Source organism: Oryzias latipes, chromosome 17 (assembly GCF_002234675.1).
Source record: "Oryzias latipes chromosome 17, ASM223467v1".
Classification (NCBI taxonomy): domain Eukaryota; kingdom Metazoa; phylum Chordata; class Actinopteri; order Beloniformes; family Adrianichthyidae; genus Oryzias; species Oryzias latipes.
Genome location: NC_019875.2, coordinates 23215728 through 23242076, shown reverse-complemented (window position 1 = coordinate 23242076; position 26349 = coordinate 23215728). Strand labels below are relative to the sequence as shown.

At 39.0% G+C, this 26349-nt stretch overlaps 3 protein-coding genes across 5 annotated transcripts; 1 reads left to right on the top strand and 2 right to left on the bottom strand.

Moving 5' to 3' along the window:
- Positions 1-6714: 6714 nt before the first annotated feature.
- camk2n2 (calcium/calmodulin dependent protein kinase II inhibitor 2) lies at positions 6715-9473 on the bottom strand. The gene is made up of 2 exons (XM_004079204.4): positions 9061-9473; positions 6715-8511 (listed from the first exon to the last, which is right to left on the bottom strand). Exons 1-2 carry the CDS (start codon positions 9227-9229, stop codon positions 8441-8443), a joined length of 240 nt encoding a protein of 79 aa, XP_004079252.3. The 5' UTR covers positions 9230-9473; the 3' UTR covers positions 6715-8440.
- A 7082-nt stretch (positions 9474-16555) lies between these two features.
- LOC101167651 (mitochondrial ubiquitin ligase activator of nfkb 1-A) lies at positions 16556-21149 on the bottom strand. Of its 3 annotated transcripts, none has more exons than XM_004079203.3 (6): positions 21053-21149; positions 19742-19880; positions 19014-19101; positions 18805-18925; positions 17449-17680; positions 16556-17370 (listed from the first exon to the last, which is right to left on the bottom strand). In XM_004079203.3, the coding sequence occupies exons 2-6, from the start codon at positions 19856-19858 to the stop codon at positions 16855-16857; spliced, it is 1074 nt and encodes a 357-aa protein (XP_004079251.1). In that variant the 5' UTR covers positions 19859-19880; positions 21053-21149; the 3' UTR covers positions 16556-16854. The 3 variants fall into 3 exon arrangements, with proteins under 3 accessions (XP_004079251.1, XP_011485074.1, XP_020566701.1); XM_011486772.2 differs by having other exon boundaries at positions 19742-19892; positions 21053-21130; XM_020711042.2 differs by lacking the exon at positions 21053-21149 and having other exon boundaries at positions 19742-21037.
- A 21-nt stretch (positions 21150-21170) lies between these two features.
- On the top strand, positions 21171-26135 carry alg3 (ALG3, alpha-1,3- mannosyltransferase). Its single transcript, XM_004079202.4, has 9 exons — positions 21171-21376; positions 21968-22067; positions 22141-22288; positions 22398-22558; positions 22674-22794; positions 22953-23158; positions 24055-24131; positions 24692-24836; positions 25358-26135. Exons 1-9 carry the CDS (start codon positions 21196-21198, stop codon positions 25536-25538), a joined length of 1320 nt encoding a protein of 439 aa, XP_004079250.1. The 5' UTR covers positions 21171-21195; the 3' UTR covers positions 25539-26135.
- Positions 26136-26349: the final 214 nt, after the last annotated feature.

Sequence of the window (26349 nt, the reverse complement as noted above, 5' to 3'; positions counted from 1 at the left end):
CTGGTGACCTCTGTGTTGCAGAGACAGAACTGTGCATGTGCACAGTCTGGTAAACAAGTGCTCCTTCTCTCGGGTGAGGTGTTTCTCATCTAATCATTTACTGGCAAAATTGTTTCCCGAAAAACTCGTTTTTTTCCTCCACCTTTTACGCATAAACTGTTCAGAAGGTGTTTTGCAGCATCCCAGCTGTCCTGCGGTGCAGTTTCGATGGTTTGGAGTGATTTGCGAGACAACCTGACATGTCTAGACTCAGAAAAACGCAGCCACACCAGCTTTGTGTTTAAATCTGTAAGTATGTCATTTGGCGCCAACATCCATATCATCTGCATCTGTCTCCTGTCTGCTTTTATTTCTGTCAGATGTGGATTTAGGTTAGATCTGTCTCCTGCATCAGGCAACATGCATGCAGATATACATTAACATACGTGTTATTAGTCCATTATGAGTCTTGGGTCTTTCTGCTACTTAGGTATAGACCAAAGAAGGAAGAGGCAGCCACACATGCAGACATGCAGCTAGACTTCTGACTGCAGGGGGACCGCATTAATAAAGAAGAAATCATTTATTTTTAATTTCCCTCCACTGAGATCTAATTACAGCCTATTTTTAAGACTGGTAAAAAAAAAAAAGGTGTGTGATTTTTCAGACGGCTCCTGCTTTTTACTGCGTCTTTCAGCTGGTGTAACATGAGAGCTGGTTATCTTTAACTTCAGGACTTATCGAAACAGTTTATTGCAGTGTCTGTGCTGTACTGCTGTGCTTTTGCTACACACGCCCAGCTTCTCGTTGGATAGCATTATGCCATGAAACTTGAGATTACAACAATAAGCACTCCTGAAACTTGAGATTAGACCTCACCTTAAGGACTTAATAACTGTTTTCTTGTTCAACTGTATTTTTACCTCTTGGTCATCACTGTTTGTGCTTTGTTATCTTCATTTTGTGTACTTTTGGGACTGTGTAGACACTGAAAAACATGTTTTTGCTCCCCCACTGTTTGTTTAGACAGAACATGGTGAACTTCAGGACCCTAAAATGCTGATTTTGAACATAAGACATCTCAGACTTGACTTTTATATTGACAAGTTGCTGAACGTTCAGTTAATATTACATACAGTAATATTAAGCATTAAGAATGTTAGACATACTTTTATTATTTTTTGAGAATTGTGGTATAGTCTTTCACATCCAAGAAGAAATAAGTATTAGATTTTAAAGTTTTGGTTGATAAAATTTCTCTATTTTATATTTTTCTTCAAGTCACATTGACACATTTCTACAAAGCAATTGACCTACTTATAGAAGCATCATTATCAAAATGGGATCTGATGTTTTTGTTGAAATACAACTTTTTCTTCTTTTAGGGAGTATTTTTTCCTTTTGTTGAGTCTTACAGCTCATACATTGTAAGAATATTTGACTGGGAGCTGCCCTGTTGTATTATTTGCTGTTTCAGCTCTGATTCCCAAAACTCGTGTTCTCTCTGATGCCACCTTAGAATACCGCACGAATGTGGAACAGAAGTGGGAAAACCAACATAAAATAAAATAAAAGTCCAGAGTAGGTAAATAAGCTGTTATGGTTTACTCCTCCTCCCTGACAGCCCTCCTCTGAGCCAGATCTTCCTGCTTGGAAAAAAGACTGACTTCTTCCAGGAAGTGTACTTTACCCACTAACTCAGATTCTGTTAATGTTCTGCACGTCTGTGCTCGTAAATCATCATTTTAAGTCAAACCGAAAAGAAAAATATTTTAAAGCTTTGATGTAGCCCATTTAACTGCTTTCAGTCCCAGGACCAATAAATAATAAAGCATGATAAAATTCCAAAATATCTCTTTTGACATTTATAGAAAATGTATATTTTATTAAATTGGGGAAAAAAAGGTTTCTTATAAATTCTTAAATGTTTGCAGGTTTTTTTTTTTTTTGAACTAAGCGGATGTAACGTTAACACACTCTCTGTCTTTAATGTAAATGACTTTTCCTTTGACAGTTTGTATAAACACACTACACACACATGAGCTAATCCTCTTGCATACTTATCTATGGCCACTATCTGGTCTCCATGGTGACAAATGGGCGTAATGCTCTGACTACCTGAGCTGGAAGGTTCAGCAGCAGTCTGGCTCTATTTGACCTGTAGGACCCTGGTTAGCAGGAGGAAGCTTACGTAACTTTTAAATGGTCATGGGTCTGATATTGATGAGTAAGACTGCAGCTGCTCTGCTGTACTCAGAGTTATAACATTGGATGCTTTCATTACTCTGCGGTTGGTTGGAGGCCAAAGGTTTTTTTTGTGTGTGGATTCTTTCTATATTCAATGTTACTATCTTTTGTTCCTCGTTTGTTCACATTTTGTATTTTTTGTCTAAATTTAGCAATCTAAAGGTTTTGTACATTTAGTTTCCAACTGCCTCAGGCTGACTGATGTGTGATGGCACAAGCTCCAAACAGAGATTTAACTTGACTGGACTTGGGTTATATAACCACAGTGCAAAGTACAGGCCCCATGGAGGGAGAGGTTTTCACCATCATTTAAACATAAATCCTGTCTTCTGAACTTTTTTTTTTTGCTCTGCCTGATTACTTCTGTTATCCAGGTCTCTCCGGCTGCAAGCTTATGAATGTGAAAGAAAGCAGAGCCAGGTTTTTTTTCTCCCCCTTTTGCTAATTGTCCTTCATGCTCTGTTGCGCAAAGGCAACCGCCACTAATCCACTAGAAACTCAACAAGTCTCTGCTGCTCTTTGACTTCGTCCATCAGTGTTCTCAGCACCTGCACTCGGTCATCTGGAAGCATCATCTGACTCAAAATGCTTTTATGGTTGTTTTGCGATGAATTATACACATTTAAAGATCAGCTATATTTTTTCTGTGCATAGCTCCTTTTGTAATAATAAGACCTTTATAAGTCCCACAATGCCATAATGTCGGTTAGTGTTTTTTGTGTACATTTATACACTTGTAAAAGCAGATTAAGGCAGATTATTATTTATTGGCCTTGCCTTTTTGAGACATTTAAATCTTTGTGTACAAAAAGCTGCACTCGTTTACTTTTGGGATAAATGCCTATTAGAACAACATGTGACATGGGTAGGACATTGTTATTGATCTGATTTTGGAAATCTGGTTATCTCCTCTTGTTCATGTTCTGCTGCTTTGTTTTCTCTCTGTTTATTTTTAATTTGTTATAATCTGATTGAGTATGAATCATTGAGTATCATGTCCTGGGATGAATCCAAACGCTTTCTCACAGGCTTTTTTTAGTCCAGTGTGTTCCATTACTGCCTTTTCTCTGTCGCAGCGTTTTACCCGTTGACACTTTGACTCACTGGGAGGAGCAGGGATCAAACTCTTGACCTTCCAGTTGACAGATGGTCGCTTCCCTTTCAGAACCGCATGCACCAGAAAATATAAATGTTCATGTCATCTTCAAAAACACATCACCACATCTTTCAATGATTTTTTTAACCCCTATTTTACCTGAACGCTCAGTTGAGAACCAATTTTTGTTTACAATGATGATCTGGCAAGAAGGCCCAGCAAAAGTAAAACCAGCAAAACAAAAAAGAAAGCATCTTTTGTTAAATTTATTAATGAAATAAATTCAAATATGTTAATTAAATCCATTAAGCACTGCACAATCATTATATAATGGGCTGCACAGTAGTGGTTAGCGCCTTTGCCTCACAATGAGAAGGCCCTGGCTCGAATCCCAGGTGGGACCCTTCCGTGTGAAGTTTGCATGTTCTCCAAAATGCTTTATATTAATTAGTGACTTTAAAGTGTGACTGTTGTGTGTGTTTGTAACTGTGTGGCCCTGTGACAGACTGGAAAGCTGTCCGGCGTGTGCCCTGCCTTCACCCAACAGTAGCTAGGATAGGCTCCAGCAACCCCATGACCCCTAAAGGGTTTAAGCGGCTTTGGAAGATGGATGGATGGCATTAAGCACTCTAATGTTTTAATACATTCCCACGTCCTGTCAAGGATGAGCGCATGGATACAAACGCAGGACAGCAGCAGGTTAAGTTGAAAGACTGATTTATTAGAGGATGTAAAGGAACTCGTAGTACTGGAACTCGTAATACTCGAGAGTAAGACAAACAAAACGATCGGGGGAGACACTGGTTATATACACAAACAGTGATTAACAACAGGTGACATCAGGGAAGGCAGGTGAAACCAATACGGGAGATGGGAGAACGTAAAGACAGCGGAGGGTAAAAAGGCACGAGAACCGGAAACAACAAAATAAAAGCATAACAAACTCCGGTAGTTGTAACACCAGCCTAACAAAAAACCGTCCTGGCCTCAGTACCTGACACATCCAGTTTTGGTCAGTTTGCCTTGATGTTTCCTCAGTGCACAAATAAATCACTAAGTAAGTTGTGTTTAAAATTAATGGAACCTGCATTTATTATGATTTTTTTTTTGTTTTGTTTGTCCTTATGTACTGCAAGAACTCGAATCTTTTCTCGTGGATAACTTTCTCTGGGTTTCCAAAAGTTCCTGAAAAGTCCTATAATACATCAGTTAGAAAGAACATTTGCAATAAAGTAATAAAAAAACGATTTCAACTCTGATGTAGATCAGCTGGGAGGACAGAAGCTGTTTGTTTCTTGTAATATCAGATGCAGTTTTGGCAGGGAAAGAACTGAAGTGCAGAACTGCTCGTGTCACTCGGGGCAGCATCATGGCATAATGCTATATATTGAACTGCCGGCTTATGTAAGAAGAGGCCGAATATTAATATCTGCCTACTGAGGGTGGAGCAGAGGTTGGTACACAGTGCTGTGCTGCAAGATAGGCTTTGCCTTACACTCTTAGGCACCTTCATGTTTGGGATTCTTGTCTCCATCCAGTCTAGTTGTGCAGCAATTTTGCAGTGAAAAGGCAGGGTGGCTTTAGCACCAGCATGGCATGAACCCCAAAACCATCTACTGGAGGAGCAGCAGTAGGATTAGGAGGCTTCTGAACTCATGACAAAAAAAAAGACTCATATTCAAAAGCCGACATTTATTGAAAAGTTGTGCAATGGTCTTGATAGAAGCAATAAATCCGCCCTAATGACCAAACCTGAATGCTGCTCGGTTTGTTCATTTTCTTTTATGATCTGCATGGAAGTCCGATCATCTCAAATCCAATTTTTTCAAGCTTCGCTGTCATGCTCTACTTGCAGAGGACAGAACACTGCCGCTGTTGACTGTATTACAGCAATGTCTCATCCAGTGAAACACAATCTGCTCTAGAGGATTCCAGCAGGCAATCCAGTTCTGTGGCACAGATTATTTGTTTGCTGTAGAAGTGCATTGTGAGCCTTGTTCTCCTCTGAGAATCTGGTTATGATCACTGAATGATGAAGAGAAATTTCATTTCTTGTGTTGGCTTCATTTTTTATTTTTTTCAAGCTTGAAATATTTGAAAACTGAGGGATTGTTGGATCGCCAGTTGAAGTGCATAGTCTTCTTCGCAGCATAGATACAAATGTGCACAGTAAACAGAAACAGCCACGATGGGCTAATATTTGTTCATATATGCCAGAGCAGTTCCGGCCTTTCATGGCTGCCCATTACCGCGATAAGACTAATTATTCATTGTTTCAAACAAGCACCCTCAGAATCCACAACAACGGGATCGATAGCTCTATTTGTTGACTCACTGCTGATGTTATCAGGACAGTCAATGTTGTTGCTCATGAGGACGTAGACGCTTATACCCATGATGCTTTGTTGATGTCCTTTTATTTCAGCGAATGGCAGTTTGGAATGGTAAAAGGCTTGGTGCTCCTGTCAGAACAAGCAGCTTTTTATAGAAAGTCCCGGCGCTGGAGATGTTTTGAACTAATAAACTGTCATTTATCCAGCCCGGCTTCCAGGAACACTCCACTGTGATTAAAGGGAATTCATTTTTTCTGACTCGTTATCAGGACCGCTCAGATTTGTGTGCCACAAGGTGGAGGAAAAGTGATAGCATATGGCCCAATTTCCTGCCCAGCACTGCTGGCAAACATTGTCATACAGTATTCTGCTGTCTTTACTCCCAGCTGACACTTTCAGGCGGGATCACAGATCCCCTGACGGGAAAGAATAGTGCCTCTGAACCACAGCTCCATCCCTCAGGGTCACAGTCTTTCAATCCACCATAAAGAAAAAACTTCGTCAAATGCAGCTTGAGCAAACTCCTGTATCAGATGGATGCATTCACTAGGACCCCCTGGTCAGGCACTTCCTGCTGTAATATACCATAAGCCTAACATTTTTGGCTTTTGCATATGTGGTTTTCTTGCACATCAGAAGCAAGAAGCCAACTTAAGTGATAATGCATGCTCCTGTGTGGGAGCTACTTCATAAGAGCAAGACTTTAATGGATGATCATATGGCTGGTCTTGGCTCCCCATGCCTCTGAGGCTTAATGGACTCTGCAGTGCGGGTCAGCACGAAACTGTTCAGCAGCTCAACAGCTGGATCGCTGCTTTCTCCTTCTCTTCTGAATTAAGGATCAGTATTTACTCTGAGGTTCCAAATGCTGCAGATGCCTCAAACTAGCTTGCACTCACTCCTGTTTGCTTTGAAGATGGCTAATGTGAGGAGCCTTTTCAGTTTGGTCTTCTTGGGCTGTGTTCGTCGAATATGTCCCGGTCTCTGCAGTGCTGCCTCATTATGCCTTCTTTTGTTCACTGAAGGTTTTTGGGACAAAAGCCACGTCAGAGAATCGCATTAACATTTTCTGTCACCATTTATTCATTCACCAAATACAGTGAAAATGGCATCATAATATACAATGACTCATTCTTAGAATGTCATGACATTTTTGTTGCTTTTTTGCTTCATTAAACAATGTTTCGTTATTGAAAATATTAAGGTTTCATGCACAACAAACCATATCCAGTTTTATTTAAAGTAATGGTACAAAATAAATAAAATAAAATAAAAACTTTAATGTCCAAAAATCTGTCAAATAACAAGGTGTCATTTGAGGATACTCGTAAACAGTGCAATGTACTCTAAAACTGCCATTTTCTAACAAATTCATCAACAAAGCTCAAGTCACAGTATACGATTTCGTAATAATAGTTTAACATTGATGTGTGCAAAAACCCCAGACACATTCAGTAAGTCTTTAAAAAATGTCTGACCTTTTGATATAGAGTGAGACCAGTCCAACATAAATCTGAGAACCTCTTGTGTAAAGCCCAGTCTATACTGTATATCCTCTCTGAAGTACAAATATTTCTGTTGATGAACTGTAAGACGATAGACAAGCATATAATTTAAATAGCAAATATTTAGATATAAAAATACAAATATGATTCTCGTTAAAAAGAAGCGTGCCAGGGTTAGAGTGGCGGCACCTGCGTTGGCACCAGTCGTGACGGTTCATGCAGAGAGATGGGAGAAAACTCTGAATTCATGGAGCACGGAACACAAAGAACCCTTAAAATAAAGTGAACCAATCGTAGAAGTTTTCTTGTCCACTTCGTAAACCATTGTTCAAAAATATTTACTAGAAATCTCCGCACTCCCCCCCTGGCTTTTAGGATATCTATGTGGAAATGCAGTACCAAAGACTAAAGAGGGGAGGGGGGCACAAAAAGAAAAGATATGTGCAGGTTTAGGTCAGCTACATGAGGGTGCCTGCATGCACCATCAACTGCTGATGGGCAATGGAAGAAGAAGAATGTGGCCTATCTCAGAGAAATGTGCGGCCCAATGCTAAATAAACAGGGTCTCAACTACAGAATCTATAACATTGCACCATCCTCGGGTATATCGTTTTTACACATACTGTGAGTCTGTTTCATAGACTGCAGAGTTTGGTTGGTCTGTTTTTAGAAAAAAAAAGCAATAGCAGCAACAGGAATGCATTGGATCAGTGCTGAAAGACAGCTCCCTTGAGCAGACTATCGCTGACTGAATCAGCAAAGCAAAGCCTAAAGGGTGTTGAAGGGGGAGGGCATCTGAGAGCTTAGCCTACCTACTGTACAACTTACTGAAACAGGGCTGGGATTAAGCTTTGCCCTCTATTGTCGCAGTGTTTTGTTGTTTACAGCGCTTCTGGAAAGAAACAAACGAAAAGAAGATGGTCATGAAGTAATGACGTGTTTATCCTTCATTTCAGTCAGCAGAGATTGAGATACCGAACCATCTCAACATCTTGCCGCACCGCAGTGGTTAAAGTTGGGATTCGTTTGGAGAATTGCCAGCAATCCCACGAAAAAAATCTTGGTCTTTTCCCCGAGTCACATCATTCTCTCCCCACACCTCTCCTCCACCTCCTCCTCCTCCTCCTCCTCTCTCCAGCTTGCCTCATCTCAGTTTCTTTCATCACCCCATCTTCACTTTGAGCTGCCGCTTTCTCCCGCAATCCTCGAACATGCACAGCCGACTAGTGCTTCAAATCGGTGGTCAAAAATTAAAAAAGTCTGCAAGGCATCGCTGATGCTTAAACGCCAGGTGAAGACTTGTCCGTCATCCCTTTCAGGACCTCATCTATTCGGTCGTCCTCGATGACCACTGCAGACAAGAAAAAGACGAATGTTTATTGACACCGAGCTCCAATGGAGACACTTGTTTTTAGTGTTATAATCATTATGGTAGCCTCTAGGTGGGTGTAAAATGAACCATGGATAAACAAAGTGAATGCAGGGCATATGAGGCCACTGCAGATGAGTAAACAAATACATTTAAAATCCCATTAGAGCAAATGTCTATGCAGAGCTGAAAAAGGATTCAATCCAGCAGGATTTTGACCAATTATTCAGCCCTTCCGTGTTACCCTTTTGTCTGTAGGGTGTGCCCTCTCCTGAAGATAATCTCTTGTGCATATTTGTAAACAATTAAAAGTGTAATTTTGACCTTTAAAGGCAGATGTATGTGCAGATTGGCTTACATTTTGAAGAATGTAATTTGAACAGAATGTAAAGAATATTCTATATGTGTTTATACTGCGCACTTTTACACGTTTTATTAAGCTTTATCTCAACAAAAAAATAACATTTCTATCGGCACTACTGAAATGTCAGTGTGTTGTTGGAGAATGCTTAGTTCAGGGAGAATCTTTACCTCTCTTGGCTCTGCCAATCTGCCCGAGCTTCGGGGGTCTTTTAGCCTGCGACGAGGCGAAAAAGGCGCTTGTGTCCTGCAGTCCGCAGCTAAAGGACATCTGGCTGACCTCGCTGTCCGCGCCGTAGCCGTTCATTTTGCTCTCGTTGTATGGCAGCACCTCAGACATTGTGGCAACAGAGGAAAGAAAGGCAATCGTACTGAAAAGATCCGTTTTTCTGCGTTTTGGAGGCTTCTCCTGCGTGGGGCTCCTCTCTGGAGTTGGACAGAACAATGCGTAAAGTCCGAGCTGTGCGCAGGCAGGTCTCTGTGCGATGCAGAGTGCGCGGATGTGGACGCTGGAGATGCGGAGAGCTGCGCTCGCCTGTGCTGCTGGCTGATGTCTGGCGAGGGAAGTGGGAGATCCCGGGATCATAAAGGAAACCCAGGCGGAACGGTGAAGTCATCCATCCGGGTTTGGGGGGCAGAGAGGGAGTGAAGAGACTCCGACTGAGAGAGGAGCAGGAGAGACACCTACAGGCGGGAGAGGAAAAATCCTAACTGCAGCTCATTTTTCAGACTGCGCTGTACTCTGATTTTTTTTTTAATTGATAATTTTTTTGTTTGTTCCCTGGTCAAGAGCTGCTTAGTTTTTGCAGCTATGGTTTATTTTGTCTTATAATATATGTTCCAGTGTTTGTTTTTTGTCTGAAACATGATCTCCAGTCGCTTTTATCTGTTTTTGTTTTTGTCAAACAGCATTTAAAATCCCCCAAACTGACTGTTACAAAACAAGCAGCTATATTCACGTTTCTTGAATTGTAATCAGATTACTAAAATGTAATGTAGAAAGTGCAAACAGATTATTTAAAATAATCTTTCTAAAATGGAGTCAGATTGTTGAATTCCTAATCAGATTACTCAAAATATAACCAAAATTCTTTAAATGAAAATTTTCATCAGATTGACCCACTTACAATCAGATTACCTCTGAGGTTGGCCAATTACTCAAAGCGGAATATTGTGATCTGAGTACAAGGAAATTAATGTGTTTACTCCAATTGTAATAACTCCAACTGTAAGAAATTGCACATATTTTAAACAGATTAACCGACATCCAATCTGAATACTTTAATTGTAATCAGATTGCTTTTAAAGTCATCTGATTATTCGAAGTGAAGTCGTCATTAGTACTCTGATTACAAAGAATATAAGTCAATTACTCTAACTGCATTTGCGGTATAAAACTAAAATCAGTTGCACATACTGTAATCAGAATACTCAACTCCAATCAGAGCACTATGATCGTAATCACATTGCTTTTAAAGTAATCTGATTAGTCAAAGTGAAATCAGTCATTAGTAATCTGGTTACAGAGAATGTAATTTGTTTACTCCAAATATATTTAAAATACAAAATTAAAATCAATTGCACATGCTGTAATTAGATTACTCAGCATCCATTTGGAATACTTTAATCATAACCAGATTGCTTTTAATGTAATCTGATAAGGAAAAACTGTCTGATTCACAATTTATAATGTATTTGATTGTACAAAATGTTACCACATTTTTTAATTGCTGTTTTTTCTCTACATAGTTTGTGGACCAAGGCACCAAAGAGCGTAACATCAAGCTTTTAGCGTGTGAGGTGAGGACAACTCATTACTGCACAGTTGTCATTAGATTAGATTAGATTAGATTAGATTAGATTAGATTAGATTAGATTAGATTTGCTTTATTTTCATTGTCCGTTGTACAATGAGATTGAGGCATCACCATGACAGTGCAAGAATAGCAAGGAACAATGAAATACTATATCAATCAAACAGATCAGTATATACATGTGAAAAAATATAAACTGTAATGAAGAATGTCTGAAATTAGTGTGCAAAATTGCGTACAAAATTTGTGTGTAAACATGTCAGATGTGCCATATATTCTATTCATATTCATACTACAGATTCTAAGTGCGACCCTAAGCTTCCCTGCTTGATACTCAGTACTGAGGGTTTGGATTGGGGGTTAGAACCACCAAACATTTTCTGTGCTTGGCTGTGAGTGCAGCTTACCGCTCCTCCGGGGATTGGGTCAGATGCACAGAACAAATTTCAAACCCACAAGTGTGTGAGAACTGATGGAACTATAAGAAAAGAAACTTTAAAAAAAAAAAAAAACGTAGCCGATGATGAACTTTAATCATCAACATCTGTTCCCCTGTGCCAAATGCAATGAAAATTTTGTTTTTTGTCATTGGTTACCATATCATTGTGTCCCGACCCTCAATAGTTTGAGTAATACAAAAGACACCATGCTCTCAGTCCCATCCATGAGGTATTACAGTCCCACTCCAATCATCTTTTGAGCTCTTTTAGAAGCGTTCCCAATGTTCTTTTAATTATGATTATGCAACAAACTGAAGACGTGCATGGATAATTGTCTGCATTGGAATGGAGCAGAGCAGGGAGACTCTGCCCGCCAACTGTAACACCCATGTGCTGCTTTAAGCTTTTGCAATGACACATTGTTTCTGCTACTGATGCACAACAATTTTAACAAAGAAATACTTAGAAAAGCAGTTTTAGGATTAATTTTCTTTATATATGTCCTCCATCACTGGAAAAAAAACACTAAAACTGGCTAAAAGACACAGTAATTTCTTGCTAGAAGTTTTTTCAACTTATCCAAAAATGATATTTACTTACTGTACATTATCTATTGAGAAAATGTCATCAGAAAATCCAAGGACCAGAAAGGCAAAAGAATTGATGCCAAAATGACCTTTAACAGTCTGCCTTTGTGGCGCCATTCTTCTACAGTTCATAAGCTCTCTGATTTGTTCATCAGCTCAAGAATAGCAGATGGAGGCCAGTGATGCGATTGGAACAATAAATCGGAATAAACATGGCATACCTCCATCTTTTCACAACAACTGTGAGTTTTTTTTTTAATGGTAATCTTGCACTCGTCCACACTTCCTATCCTTTTGTTCCACACATGATGGTCCAGGATCGAGGCTTTCGGAAAAACTGGAAAACCTTTCATTTTCTAACTTCCCTGGCCACGTTTCCAGACACTCCAACTGAGATGCATTATCTCAGGAGAGGTGGCCATCACAGTGTGCTCTGCTCCCTGATGCCAATTACCACTGTCACCCATCTGCTACGGGCATGCAATAAAACGTGGGATGAGTGACCTACTTTTTGACAGTAGTGTGACTGCAGTGTTTCTCCTCACATCAACAAGCTGCTCCCTTACAGAAGAGACAAAAAGCACATGAAAGCCAAAACCCTATGGAAAAATAGACATTTTTAGTTCAAACTGTGTTATAGATAAAATAAATATTATCAATCTTTTTTTAGAGTAGTCAAAACACATTATGTTATTTTATTTTGAAAAGCTTTGCTTTAATTCTGTCTTCCTGTTTTTACTTTTAATGTTTTTTCTGCAGTAGCAAACAAAATTATGGCTTTTATACAAATTACATTCAAATAAATCTTTTGGAAAATTTGTGACTTTCTTTTGAGTTTATGGCGACGTGTTTTTTTTTTTTTTCGGGGGAGGGGGGTAGCCTATATATAGTCAAACAGTTGAATAATTAAAAATAATGGATTATAGTCCTTTTAAAAATCCTTATTGTTTGGTAGTCAATCCAGCAATTTGTAAGATAATAGCAAGCTTTAACAGAACTTCTTCATTCATATTTTCACATTCACACTTTAAATGTGATCTTTAATCACTTATATTCAAAAAATAAAAATCTAGTTTTATAGAATAAAGGAACTTTGCTGGTCACAGGGGTTCAAAGTGAGGGCAGTTTATACATGGTAGGGTGTGTGAAAGGAGGTGTTTTCTCAAGAGACTGGTCTTGAGAGGATTTTTGGAGAGGGACAACGACCTTGGCCCCAGCAGTGTGTGGTCATTCATAAGTAGGAAATCGCACAGAGGCCTGTCAGAACCAGAGGAGAAGCACAGTGGGGGGACATTGGGCTGGGTGCAGACCTATAAGGGTCTCTGTCAGGAAGCATTAGTGGCCTCAGTTTAATTGGGGTTTGCATGCCAGACCAGTGACTTTTACGACACATCACTGCAGCAGACAGTTTGCTGTGTTCTGAAACAATGTGGACCCCGGCAGGACTGTAGACATAAAAAAGTGATATTTAGATTTGCCTTGTCCTGAGCAAAATGCAGCAGATCAAGCAGACAGAGGGACTTTTGTATTTACTGAGTTTATTTACCAGCCTTCAAAACAGCAAAGAAACAACTAAGAAAAACAATAAAATCTAAGGAAAAGTGGGTGAGTTTGAGAAAAAGGTTCATTCTAATAGCAATTCAATTAATTTCCTAATTAGTGGTTACTGATTCAATTCATAGTCGATATTGGTTCATTTAGAAAAATCTGATTCACTGACCTAAAATGGATCCAGGACATTTTTAGCCAAAACTTTAACCAGTGTGACTCAGAGATATAAATATCTGGTACTGAACAGTGCAGGTTAAGTTTTCCAGATTCCCTGTATTTATTGCAAGATAATCAAGTGTAAATAAAATATGTGTACAAACAAACAAGTAGACAAGAATGAATGGCAAATCCAATCACAGTTTAATTTCCTAAATTTTCAGCCCACTGTTGTTTTTCCACATCAAAATAACACAAACAGAACATCATTAGAACATTCTAGCACACTGTATGGTCACACGTCTTTGCAAAATTCAAAGTGTTTCCACACATTGTCTGTAATGATGGTTTGATCAGTTTTTGCTGCCATTACATGTGTGTTTTCCACTGTGATGCACTTGGTTGTTTTTATGTTATAGTAAAATAAACCTACCGTGTCTTGAACCAAATGGTACGGTATTTTCTAACATTAATTTAATCTATTTATTTCATTTTAAAATGAATTTATAATGGGATTGGTTGATACGTTTAACAACTTGCCTCAGACAGATTGATCTGGTTGGATCATAAGAATATAAATCGGTGTATTCTAGAAAATCCGTGAACATCTGCATAAAAAAAAATCAAGAGAAACAGAAAAATACAGAAACATCCAAGAAATAGGAGATGGGTTGTAGGAACAATGGCAGAACAAGACTTAAAGAAATATGTCAAACACTGGAACATTTTCCATGAGAGAGGTGTAATGTGGGCCTGGAAGACATGTCGCAACTAATTCAAAATACAGGTTTCATGAGAAACAACTCCAAAGTCCTATTCATAAATGGTCAAGTAAAGAGGTTTTGATATTTTTCAACCCTGTTAGAGCTCAACATGGGAGATTAAAGCAACATATTGAATTTTAAGATGTGATGTTGCACAACTTGACAGTACTCCCTGACTAAATAAAAATATCCCAAATAAAAAAGTCTTAATCTCTCTTTTAGTGGTTTTCCAAACCATAAACTATTTTATCCCTTGTACTATCTTAGATGACCCCACCCTTACATTGACATGTTCTCCCTACCATGACAAAGGTGGATAAAGGTGGAAAGATTTCATGTAATCCATGGACACCAGTGGGGTTCACAAATCATTGAAGAAAAAAGGTTCAGAGCACTGTCTAGTGGGTCTAGATGACCCAACTGCCAATGTTAAAGTGCCTAGGATAGCACAAGGGTTACTTATGACATTTTTGTCTTCCTTTGTATCACTGCTGTTTACAAATTTGATAAATCATGCAGAGAAGTAAAAAGGTAATGAGGTTTACTATTTTATGTTGATTCTAAAGCAAGAAAAAGTTAGGCTCCATTTTCAGAGACTTTACTTTGAGACATAAATCTCACAATCTCCCAGTCTAATTCCAGACATGCTTCTACTGAGTGTGTCAGAAAAAGTTAATATTTGATTAATTAAAGTTCGGAATAAACTGGAAGCAGGGGGATTACAAGTTGTGTCCATAATAAGCTCCTAAACAAAACCAGCATATCATCCAAATCCAATAGACAAAGCCATTCAAGAGAATCACATTTTAATGCTTTGATGGCGATCAAAGTGGATTAAACAGAACCTCTTAGTGGATGATAATTCCATGTGATGTGGAAAACAGTGTCAGTACCACAGACAGGTCCGTGCAGGAGAAACGTCATTCACTAAAAGTGAGAAAAAGGACATCTAGTGGTGAAAACAGCAGTTACACTTTAAATTGCTGGATACTGTATTTGGAAACATTTGACTTTTTTTTTAAAGAAATAAACAGCTTATCAAAATAAACACTAACAGAATTATTTTTTATCGTCCCTAAGAGATTTTGATTAATTCACAGCTGAACGTCTGTGGAGAAAGGGCAGCTGACTGAAGCAGAGTACTTGGAGAAAGAATTAGATTTTGCACCAAGCCAAGCTGTTTTTTCTAACAGTTTCTTTGTTTGATGTAGAAATTAGAAACCTGTTTTAGGACAGAAAACCGTACAAAAGTATAGCTGATAATTTGCTATATGAATTCAACATTTTTGATAGCAGGAAATGTCCCATTAATTATTCACATAATTAAATCTAATTTTAATGATGGAATTAAATCATGGGTGTTGATTTAAAGTCATTTTAGTTGACACAAAGTCAAGATAAGACATTTTTTAACCCTTGTGCTACCTTAGATGACCCAACCCTTGCATTGACGTGTTCTTCCTACCATAACAAAGGTGGATAAAGGTGGAAAGATTTCATTTAATCCATGGACACCAGTGAGGTTCACAAATCATTGAAGAAAAAAGGTTCAGAGCACTGTCTAGTGGGTCTAGATGACCCAACTCCCAATGTTAAAGTGCCTAGGACAGCACAAGGGTTAAGAACTGGTGTCAAGCAGGGAAGCATTTGGTCCCATTTTTAGAGTCTTTGGTATGACTGGACTGTGGATTTGAACTCACAACCTTCCATCTCTCTTTCTACCACAAGGCCGCCGAGTTAGCGTTATAATGCTAAAGTTTCTGATAAGTTCATTCATTTATCTTCTTCCATTTTGTCCCTTTTGGGGTCACGGGGCTGCCAGAGCCTATCCCGGCCACTTGTGGGCGAAGGCAGGCGGCGCCCTGGACAGATCGCCAGTCTGTCGCAGGGCCACATATCACATCCATTCACTCTCACCTTTCTGGATCAGCTTGATATAGAGCTCATTCATCAACAACTCTCCACCTTTGATTTAGCTTAGTACACGGTATTCACAGAATTATGCAACATTTGCTTTGAAAAACTCAGGGTTTAATCACTTCTGTCAATTGTCCTTACCTTCAGAGATTCAGCCTAAAATAAGATCCATGATACTGTTTTTTTCTTTCACTTTCCCTATTGTCAAAGGTTTTCTTCCTAGGATGCAAATACTGTTTATGAAAAAAAATGCTTCAAAATGTGAAAATACAGCTTGACTAATGAGTTTAAGCAGTTTTGCTAAATTATTATAAAACCAAATTAGGATAAAATCCCAAACAATTATATTTTTGCCTCGTTTGTAACTGTTAACAAATGTGTTTAAATACACGTTTTCCCATCCAGTTAACTATAAAAGTCACAGAATTAGTTGCAGCTTTTTTTTAAACACTCTTCCATTTAATAGCTGAGCACATTACAGTGAACAGTGAGGCTGTTTTTTCTGAAACTTCCAGCCTCCTGATCGGATCAATACTCCACAGTATTTCCAATGTGAGACATCAGGCAGCCCATTAGGTACAGACAAAGGCACATTAAATAGAAATATGTATTGCTTAATGGTAACACTTTAAAAAATAATTTAATTGTCCTCTCATTTACAAATTCTAACAAATCATTAATTGTCATAGATTTTTCGAAATAAAAGTGCATTGTCAGACAGTCGCAGACGGATTAATCAGGGCTGGTAGAAAGGCAGCACTCTGACAATATCCTGCCTGCAGATGGGACATTTCTGTTGGTGCATGGACTGGAAGCAGACAAAGCAGCAGCACACGTGTCCACACTCCAGCAGGATACAGTCTCGTGGTTGAGTGAGGCAAATCACACATTCGTTGGGTGGAAACGAATGATTATTGGCCTCATTTGGGGGGACGCCGCCGTCATTAGCTCTGAGCCTGGCTGCCTCGGCCAGAAGCCTGGCAAACTCTTGGCTTTCCTGCTCCATCTCCCAGCGGCGTTTTAGGTGTTTGTAGTAGCGTAGAGCGACCCAGAAGAGGACGGCCGCCCCGGCCAAAGCAGAGGTGGCTGCCAGCACCTTCCACCAAAAAGCTACAAGACAATTCTCTTTGCAAACCGTTTCAAAGTCTGCCAAGCTCAAGAAGTACTCCGAGTTGTCAGAGGGGGGTCGAAGACACAGATTACCCTCCGTGTCCAGTATCAACTCTCCGATCCCTGTAAGCGTTGTACCCACCTGGAAAACAATCAAATATTTGCCAAATGTGTTTTTATAAGCATCAAACATGATTTCTCTATTTTAAGATTAACTGACTTTGAGCATTTCCTCAATCTCCAGGTGTCCTTTAGGCTTCTCTCCGCTCAGGTACTGTCCTACAAGCTGCCCAAAACTGTAACTGGGCTGGTGGAATTTCTCATTTATGATTTCGGTGTTTTCCCCCGATGCATGCAGGGGACTCAGCACTCTCACCGCCGTCTCATCCAGACCAACTAGAGAAAATGGCGTCACATTCACTCTTTTGTGCAAGATCCGTTCAGTGTCCATCCTGCAGAAGAAAAGGACAACATAGTCATCTGAGATAATAAATCATGATTTTCTGCACAATTTTACTAATAAATTCTTTTTAAAAAAATCATACAATGTGACTTCCTGGGTTCTTTTTTTTTTTTACATTCTGTTAAAGTGTTCCATAACGAATTTTTATTTATAGACCCACTTCGCTAAAAATGGTGTGTTTGGTGGTTTTAGCATGTTCTTGTAGCCTTTTTTGGATGATGGAGGACATGTATAAAGAAAATTAAGCTTTAAAAAGCATTTCTTAGAATTTCTTTATTCAAACTGTTGTGAACCAGGAACAGACAAAAAAATGCTGGTTGAAAAAGAGCTTATTTGTGACGTAGAAAACACGCTGGGTGGGCAACAAGCTTCGTGCTCTGCTTTTCTTTCTTTTCCTGTTGGAGGACCACTCCGGCCCTCAGGAGTGTTTGTTGAGGCCGCGTGGGTCCTCGATCTTAAGCGAGTCTGAGACGCACCATCTGTCCCAGCCGTCCTGCAACAGCCTGCTGCCGGGTCTGCGGTTCCCGTTCGAGGGATCCGAGCCCACTCAGGCAGCAGTGTTGCCCAGAGCGAGGTACGCGCTTTTTAAACCCCGCCCACGAATCAGGGGCCGCTGTTTGCTCAGTCGTATTTATACAGTCTTTTGGGGCTTGTCGTCTCAAAAGTAGCTCGCATGCCAAAAAAGTGACAGGTTTTTGGATTTTGGCTAAACGCCATAATCATAATTTAAAGACTACTAGCAACACTTTTAATCAAAAGATAATCGGAGTGGGTTCTTACGTGGGACAACTTAAAGAATCAGTCACTATCAAATGCTTTTATTTCCTTGTCAATTTTTGTCAAAATAAAGTTCATATTAACAAAAAAGAATTTTACATTATAATATAGAAAAAAAAATAAGATCTTTAGGTTTTTAAATGTAGTAAATTTAGAAATAAAATCCATTCAAATCTGAGTAATTTTGTTTTAACTAAAATGTCTTTAAAATATGTTGTCCATGTCAGCTAACATGAAAACCAGAGGTGATTAACACAGCCAAGGACAACTGTCCCTGTTCCATAACACGTATGTGGCATCTTAAAAAAGGAGGGTCATCGGAATACAAACACTTACCACGAGCGTGAAATGCCGCTCCAAACTAGTCTGTGTTCTTTCAAAGTGAATTTCTGCAACACTCCCACAATGTCTTGGTGGGAGTTACTCCTCAAAGGCTCGCCTGCAGGTTTCACCGAACCTTAAACAAAGAAACAAAGACCCAAGCAAATGTAGACCAAAGATTTCAAAACAGAAGTGTGATGTCTGCACTAACAGAAGGAATTTACCTTCAATGACAGCATATTGTAGAGCCTCTCCAGGAGTGGCTTTTAACAGGTTTCTCAGTTTTCCATCTATTGTGAAGTGTGGAGCGTTCTGAAAACAAAGATCAAAACAAAAACAATTCATACATGCTGCTGCAGCGTGTGCTAAGAATCAAGGCTACATGGATTTCTACAATAGAGTAAGAATAAAGCTCAACAAAAATATGACCATAAAACAAAATATATTGTTTTATTGTGTGTTTTCATTTGTTGTTTGAACAATTTAGGATGTTATGGTAATTAGACCGAACTGCTATCCCTAAGCTGCGTAGTACTTCCAAAGTCTAAATCCACTTTGCTTCACAAGTTCATGATCTCCAAGTAAACTAAATATAATCAAACATGGGTTTCTCTGTCAATTATCCACTCTAAAACCAATTTAATTTGAAAACCCATCACCTAAACTTTATAGAGGTGAAAGTTTAGTGTACTTAAAAAATTTGACACAAAAAAACGACAAAAAAGCTGGTTCTTTGATGAATAATTACAAGAAATTGCTTTGAAAAGTACGTACATTTTTCATGAGTTCTGTTATTCTATGTGAAGATCGATAATATTAACCAACTTTTTAAACCCACCCATACCTGGTAAGCTCTTTTAATAAAAGTTAAAACCAAACCAAAGAATGTTTTTGCACAATCCTTTACTGTACAGTGGTGATTGGGCTAGAACAGCTCATTTCCAATACTAACCTCAAGCTTATCCACAACATTCTTCTTCTTCTTATGCAGGTAGTAGAAAATTCCGGACAAAGTGAGGCTGGTTCCGAGACACACTGCCTCTGTAAATGTCACCGAAAATCCATCCATTCCCTCAAAGTCCCCCTGCAGCCTCAGAAGCAGATTAACACAAAGACACATGCACATTTTCAGAAAATAACAGTATGAATGACTCTAATGGCCCACATAGATATTTAATGTGGAGTTTAGGGTGGTTTCTCTGTTAAAAAAATGATAAAAAATGTGTTTATTATGCATTTGTTTTAATGTTTTAATCACAGAAACAATGCTGTTGACGGAGTATCTTTCAAGCAATTAAACCAAAATTAAACTGTACTATTAATTGATTGATTAAAATGGTCAATAAATATACATCAGCAATAATCAGCAATAATTTCAATGATAAAGTTACCACTCTAAAATTAAGTAAAAATACAATCAAAAAAATGGACACACTTCTCAACAGAGTTGATCAATATGTGCTTTGATTAGTGATATATCTCATACTTATATACATTTGAAATGTATGTTGCCACATCTGCTAGTTTTAAACGAATAGAGGGGTTTAGATTTATTCCTGCAAAATTTTTGTTTTAAATCAAATGGTTGTAAAGTCAAAGCAAAAAAGTAGAAAGTTTGATGCTAACACCTTAATAGCAGTGTTAGTTAGAAAGTCACACGTAACCATGTCCAAATGAAAATATCTAAATTATTTGACAGCTTTTACAAATTGAAAGTGTTAATCATTTAACTTGGATATATTTGAAATAATGTCTCTTTCATTCCAGAAGTTAAGACAATAAATCAGATCATGTTACATTTAAATGGGTGATTATCATTATCTGAGTAGTTATTTTACCAGTTCATCTCTCTAACTTTTCGAATATTTATTTTGGTTGCAAATGTTATTTCTTTGAGAACCAATTTTGGCTACTCTGCGTATTTATTTTAAATATGAAACGATATAGAAAACCAAACAAAAGGTTAGCGGTATAGAAATACAGAATTGTTTAAATGCGAGAGCAATTTGTAACAGACAACTCAAATACCATCTTGACATTATGCTCAGTAACCTCAGCACTCGTTGCTGTGTTGTAAACGAGTCCAACATGAGATTTTTCACAACAAAGCTAACCCCTTGGCTAACCATCATGCTAAGAAAGCTAGCAGTGACCTTTAAATGTTTTAGGAATTAAAGCTTAAAAATCTCATTTATGGGCGACCACAGCTAGCTTATAGCATTATGTATTATGGTAAATGATAAACAGTTACATTTTCCCTTACTGGTAGTTGTTGAGAAAGAAGTTCACACATCGATGTGAACCATAGTGGACACTGTTGCCCTCGTCACGTGACAAGGATCCCCAGAACACATGACCGGAAACTGGCTCCTCTCGCAATACGTCGCTCGGTTCTCTTTAGCCAACATGGCAGGAGGTGTGCGGAGAAAACCTGCAGTTTCCCCGTCTCCACTGTGGGGGAAAATCCACGCAGTTTGGAAAGACAAGCATTTGGTCTTGTTCAAAACGGAATACACATTTTTAGTCGTTTCAGTATTGTGGTTTCTTGAAATCGGAATCAATTTTTGGGTGATACAGAGAGTAGCATGTGAGTAACCACGCGGCTAGCTAGCATGCTGCTGTGTTTGCCATTCTTCTGAATGTATCAGAATGCTAACAAACTAGCTTTAGCAACGCATTGACATGCTGCAACACCTGTTAAAGAAAACAAACGGCTCGTTCTACTCGTGAAAGTGACACTTTTAAACACTCAGTCTTAAAAAAGCAATATTAGAAATAAAATAAAAACACAATTTGTTTATTAGTAAAAACCCCAAAAAAATCCTTATCGATTGTTTGCAGTTCTTCGTGTGTGGGAATTGTTCCAGTAAAAAATTCGTTTTTGCTTGTTGTTTTTTCTTTTAATAGTAATAGATGAACATCTCAAAACCGATGATTGCAAACTTTCAGCGAGAACCTTCTTATCACAAATCTTAAAATGACATAAAAAAAACAAAGACGTTTGTTTTGTTTTATTTTCTTGTAAATGATGTCACATTTGTAAGAAAAATGCATTTGTGAGATAAGCAGCCGAGGGACGATGGTTGAAAAATGTGCCCAACATGTTCAGGCAACGATCCACACTTATTTGAAATAGATGCTTTGAGGTTTTGTCATCGTCATTCTTTGATCATTGCAGACACTGAAATCGACTGGAAAGCTTATATGGACGAAGTGGAGGGAGTCATCAATGGAACCTATGATTACACCCAGCTGAAAGGAGACACCGGCCCTTTAGTGTGAGTTTAACGGGTACAGGGATGGCTCGTCATCTCCAGCTTTACTGGATGAATTTGTGTTGTGAAATTGCAGGTACCCAGCCGGATTTGTCTACGTCTTCACTGCTCTGTACTACATTACCAACCATGGGACGAACATCCGCTTGGGCCAGTATATTTTTGCAGTTTTTTACCTCATCACACTGCTGCTTGTCTTCAGAATATACAACCGAACAAAGAAGGTTCGTGTATTTTGAGGCAGAAATGGTATCCCGTTCTGCAAAAGCGTAGTATAGCAGCACATTGTTTGGAATTGTATAATTATTTTGAAGTATTGCACTACACTTTCAGGTTCCGCCCTATGTATTCTTCTTCGTGTGTTGTGCATCCTATCGGATCCATTCCATCTTTGTGCTTCGTCTCTTTAACGATCCAGTGGCCATGATGTTGCTTTTTGCATCCATCAATCTATTCATCGATGGATACTGGACTGTGGGATGTGGCCTTTACAGGCAAGTGTATGGTCTACCTTTCAGGAATAATCTCTCTCTATTTCAAAATGACTGTTTGTCCTTTATTTTCACATTCAAATGACATTAAAACTCAATATTCATCTATTTTCGACAGTTTAGCTGTGTCTGTGAAAATGAACGTCCTTCTTTTTGCCCCTGGGCTCCTTTTCCTTCTCCTGTGGGAATTTGGTCTTATGAGGACAATCCCTAATCTGTCATTGTGTGCAGGGATTCAGGTATGACATTTTGCTTGTTTTTGTTGTTGACTGAACTGGTTGAATGGAGAGGAAGAATTAAAAATGTGCCTTAAGACTTTTAAACTTGATTGTCTCAGTTATCAAATCCATGTTTTTCTGGTGTATTTATTCACATATTTGTCTTGTCTTCATCACAGCTTTTGCTGGGGCTCCCATTTCTCTTGGAGAATCCAGTTGGTTATGTGAGCCGGGCCTTTGATCTCGGCCGGCAGTTCTTGTTTAAGTGGACCGTCAACTGGCGCTTCCTTCCAGAATGGCTTTTCTTGAACCGCTACTTCCACTTGGCGCTGCTGGCTGCTCACCTGCTCGCCCTGCTGCTTTTTGCTTTGACTCGTTGGAAAAGGTGAGTTTGACCTCTGCTGTTCAAAGTTTATGGTTGCTATAAATGAGCCAAAATGTAGATTTGGACAGACTCATTCAATGGAATCAGCTGTAGGAATTTCCAGATATTTACTTCTTTTTTTGACCCAATCAAAACAAAGTGCAGGGAGAAGACAGCAAGTATCAACCAGAGTAAAATGTTAACAAGTAGATCTTCCCAGACAGCATAACAGTGGTCCTGCGAAAGTTAGACTGAACCCCTTGACGCCATTGATGCAAATATGCATAAATCCACTTTGGATCCAAAATTACATTCATTTAGCAACTACTTGAAAACAAAAATATAAGTGTTTTTTCCCCATAGCTTTCATAGGGCTAGGAATCTGCAAAGTAAGTTTATATAAATTCTACCCAGGAAACATTATGGTTACGTTTCTGCCTACATTCTGTTCTTTACCTAAAAAATCTCTTGTCTTAATATGATTTTCTGTTCTACTTTTCCAGAAAAGACCATAATCAGGATAATATGTTAAATACGCTCATTTGTTTTAATGTATTTCAGCATTAAAACAACTTACTTGCTATTAGAGCGAGCATTAGAAAGAACAGGTGCTGGGAGTATAATTGTTGCAGAAAAACCATCTGCTTTGTAATGACACACTTGCTTCCAGTTTTTTTTGTACTGTTCTCCAACACAAACTTTAATATTTTTGTTGCTACAACATATGTTAACACGATTAGACAGAACAGGGTCTGAATGTAAATGTAGTCTGTATAATAAAAGGAAGATGTTTAGGTCAGCAGCACGTGTTATAATGAAATGCTACAAACCTTTAATGTGTTGCTTTATTGTCAGCATTGGTTACACATTAATTTACATTTTTAACACATTTTGAAATATTGTCTCATTTCAAACAGACCCGGACAAAGCGTTTTTGAACTCCTCAAGGAACCGAGCAAAAGGAAAGTCCCTGCTCAGAAAAGCTCAGCGGATCATATCCTTTTATTTCATTTGTGCATCACTGGTCTTTACAGTTGTGTCGTGTAACAGTTAGAGAGATTCAAATGTTTTCTAAGTGCAGAAACAAAACTAAGCAGGAATTCCCGTCTTTTTACTTTGGAATGAGCCAAAATAGCCAACAAGTGCGAAACAAACCAAACTCACCCTTCGATTAGAGAAACGATGAGGCTCAACAAATTGGGAAAAACTTGCAGAATGGGTGACTGACATGCACTTTGTCCGTGGTGCAGCAGTAGAAGATCTCAGGTTCAGCTGATATGTCGAAGGGTCCTTGGGCAAGACATTGAAGCCCACGAATAACTGCCGACTATAGGTTCGCTCCATCAGTGTGTTAATGTGTGTGTGCATGGGTGAATGGGACTGTGACTATAAAATGCTTTGGGCCTTCAAGGAAAGTAGAAAGGGGCTATGTAGTATACTCCAATTTTCATTTACTGGTACTTTCTTCCCCTTTTTTAAATGCGCATGTTCAGTCCTGTTCAGGCTTGGAATTAAGATTTCCTGTGGGATTGTTGAACCTTAACACAGAATTACAGATAGTTCTGGTTCTGTTCACTTCTAACTTCATTGGCATGTGCTTCAGCCGTTCGCTGCATTACCAGTTCTATGTGTGGTACTTCCACACTCTGCCTTACCTGCTTTGGAGCGGGGGAGTCGAGAAGCTTGCACACCTGCTCAGGTATGTTGGAGCCTTAACAACATCCTAAATTCACTGTGTTGAAGTCCTGCTCTGATCATCTTTTGATTCCGAGTGGTCTTTCAAGTATGATTATGCAGTATTTAGCCAAAAAAACAAAAGAACTGTCATTTTCTAGGACATGGTTTCTGGAGAGGGGCAGAAGATTCATTAGAAATTCACCTCTGAGTTGTCAGCGGGACCATTGGTGCGGAGCAAACCCGCCCTTCCCTCCCCTTTGCTAAGAGTTTGTGGCTTGCCCACTGTATTTTCTGCGTCACAAAGAATCTCTTTTTCCAGATGGCACTGTTTCGTCTGCTCGTGATTGACAGTGATTTAAATAAAGAAATACTCAGAAATGCAACTTTTAGCTTATTTTTCAAAAAACATGTCCTTTATCATGAATAAAATGCCACAAGAACATGTTAAAAACACCAAAAACACCATTTTCATCGGAGTGGGACTTAAAGGTCCAACGACCTTCGTTTCTTAAAATCACAGTCTGTTTTAATGATGTTGTGCAGAGTCCTGATCCTGGGTCTCATCGAACTCTCATGGAACACCTATCCCTCAACAAACAGCAGCTCAGCCTCGCTCCACGTCTGTCACCTCATCGTCCTCCTTTGTCTGTGGCTGGCTCCACCTCTGCCCGCTGCCCCATCAGAAGCCCAGGAGCACACAGCTGATAAGGACAAACGCCACTGAGCCACACAGCAGGACCGGAAGTTGGTCTTACCAGCTGCTGTTTCTGCCTTTGCTTCAGCTAACATCCTCACAAAGGGAAGCCACTGTGCTGGACTGTTCTGTTCTGTAAGGACACACTCACTCTCATCTGTCTGTTGCTGAACATCACAGAGGGTGATGTTTTTGGAGTAAAAGGGATGCCAGTACAGCTAATTCCACTCGTAGAGGAAATGAATGGAGTCTCAGGTTTCATTTTTAGTCAAAAAGTGTGCAGCTCATTGTGACAAATCTTTGAATGTTTTGCTGTGTGAAAGTTGTCTTTTTATGACGTCCTAAATTGCTAGTTTACATTAGCAAACTGTCACTAACTTTAGTTTTTTCCCTCTTTTTGCTGTGTACAAAGAAAGCAATACATTAAAGAACCTCAATGACTTCCCAAAGAAAGATACAGAGACGCTGTACATTAACTGAACATTTGGCAATTGTTTGACATTTCTATTGTAATAGACCCGACAAAAGCAATCCTTATGTTTTTCACACAGGTCTTCAAAAGTGAACTGTAGTTATCCCATTAGTTTCAGAATAAAATGACAAATCCTGTTATTTTGTTTATCCTAACACGTTGTTTATCGCAAGCATTTCATTATATTGCTAAATTCAGGTACTTTTATTTGTACTTGTACCATGGTCCTGGTGAATAATTTATTCGGATTGGCTGCCGTTGTGGATTAAAAAGTGATCATCCACAGTGATAATGCACACCTAAAACAGTTCCAATCTAATGGCCCTCTAATTATTGGAGGGGTCTAGATGCTAGTTGACAACCAAAACA

Coding starts and splice junctions, on each gene's coding strand:
- camk2n2 (XM_004079204.4), bottom strand. CDS start 9,229: ATGTCTGAGGTGCTGCCATACAACGAGAGCAAAATGAACGGCTACGGC. Junction 8,512..9,060: donor GATTGGCAGAGCCAAGAGAG/GTAAAGATTCTC, acceptor TCTTGTCTGCAG/TGGTCATCGAGGACGACCGA.
- LOC101167651 (XM_020711042.2), bottom strand. CDS start 19,915: ATGTGCATGTGTCTTTGTGTTAATCTGCTTCTGAGGCTGCAGGGGGAC. Junction 19,102..19,741: donor ATGTTGTGGATAAGCTTGAG/GTTAGTATTGGA, acceptor CTTTGTTTTCAG/AACGCTCCACACTTCACAAT. Junction 17,681..18,804: donor AGCGGCATTTCACGCTCGTG/GTAAGTGTTTGT, acceptor TTTCTTCTGCAG/GATGGACACTGAACGGATCT.
- alg3 (XM_004079202.4), top strand. CDS start 21,196: ATGGCAGGAGGTGTGCGGAGAAAACCTGCAGTTTCCCCGTCTCCACTG. Junction 22,289..22,397: donor TATACAACCGAACAAAGAAG/GTTCGTGTATTT, acceptor CTACACTTTCAG/GTTCCGCCCTATGTATTCTT. Junction 22,795..22,952: donor CATTGTGTGCAGGGATTCAG/GTATGACATTTT, acceptor TCTTCATCACAG/CTTTTGCTGGGGCTCCCATT.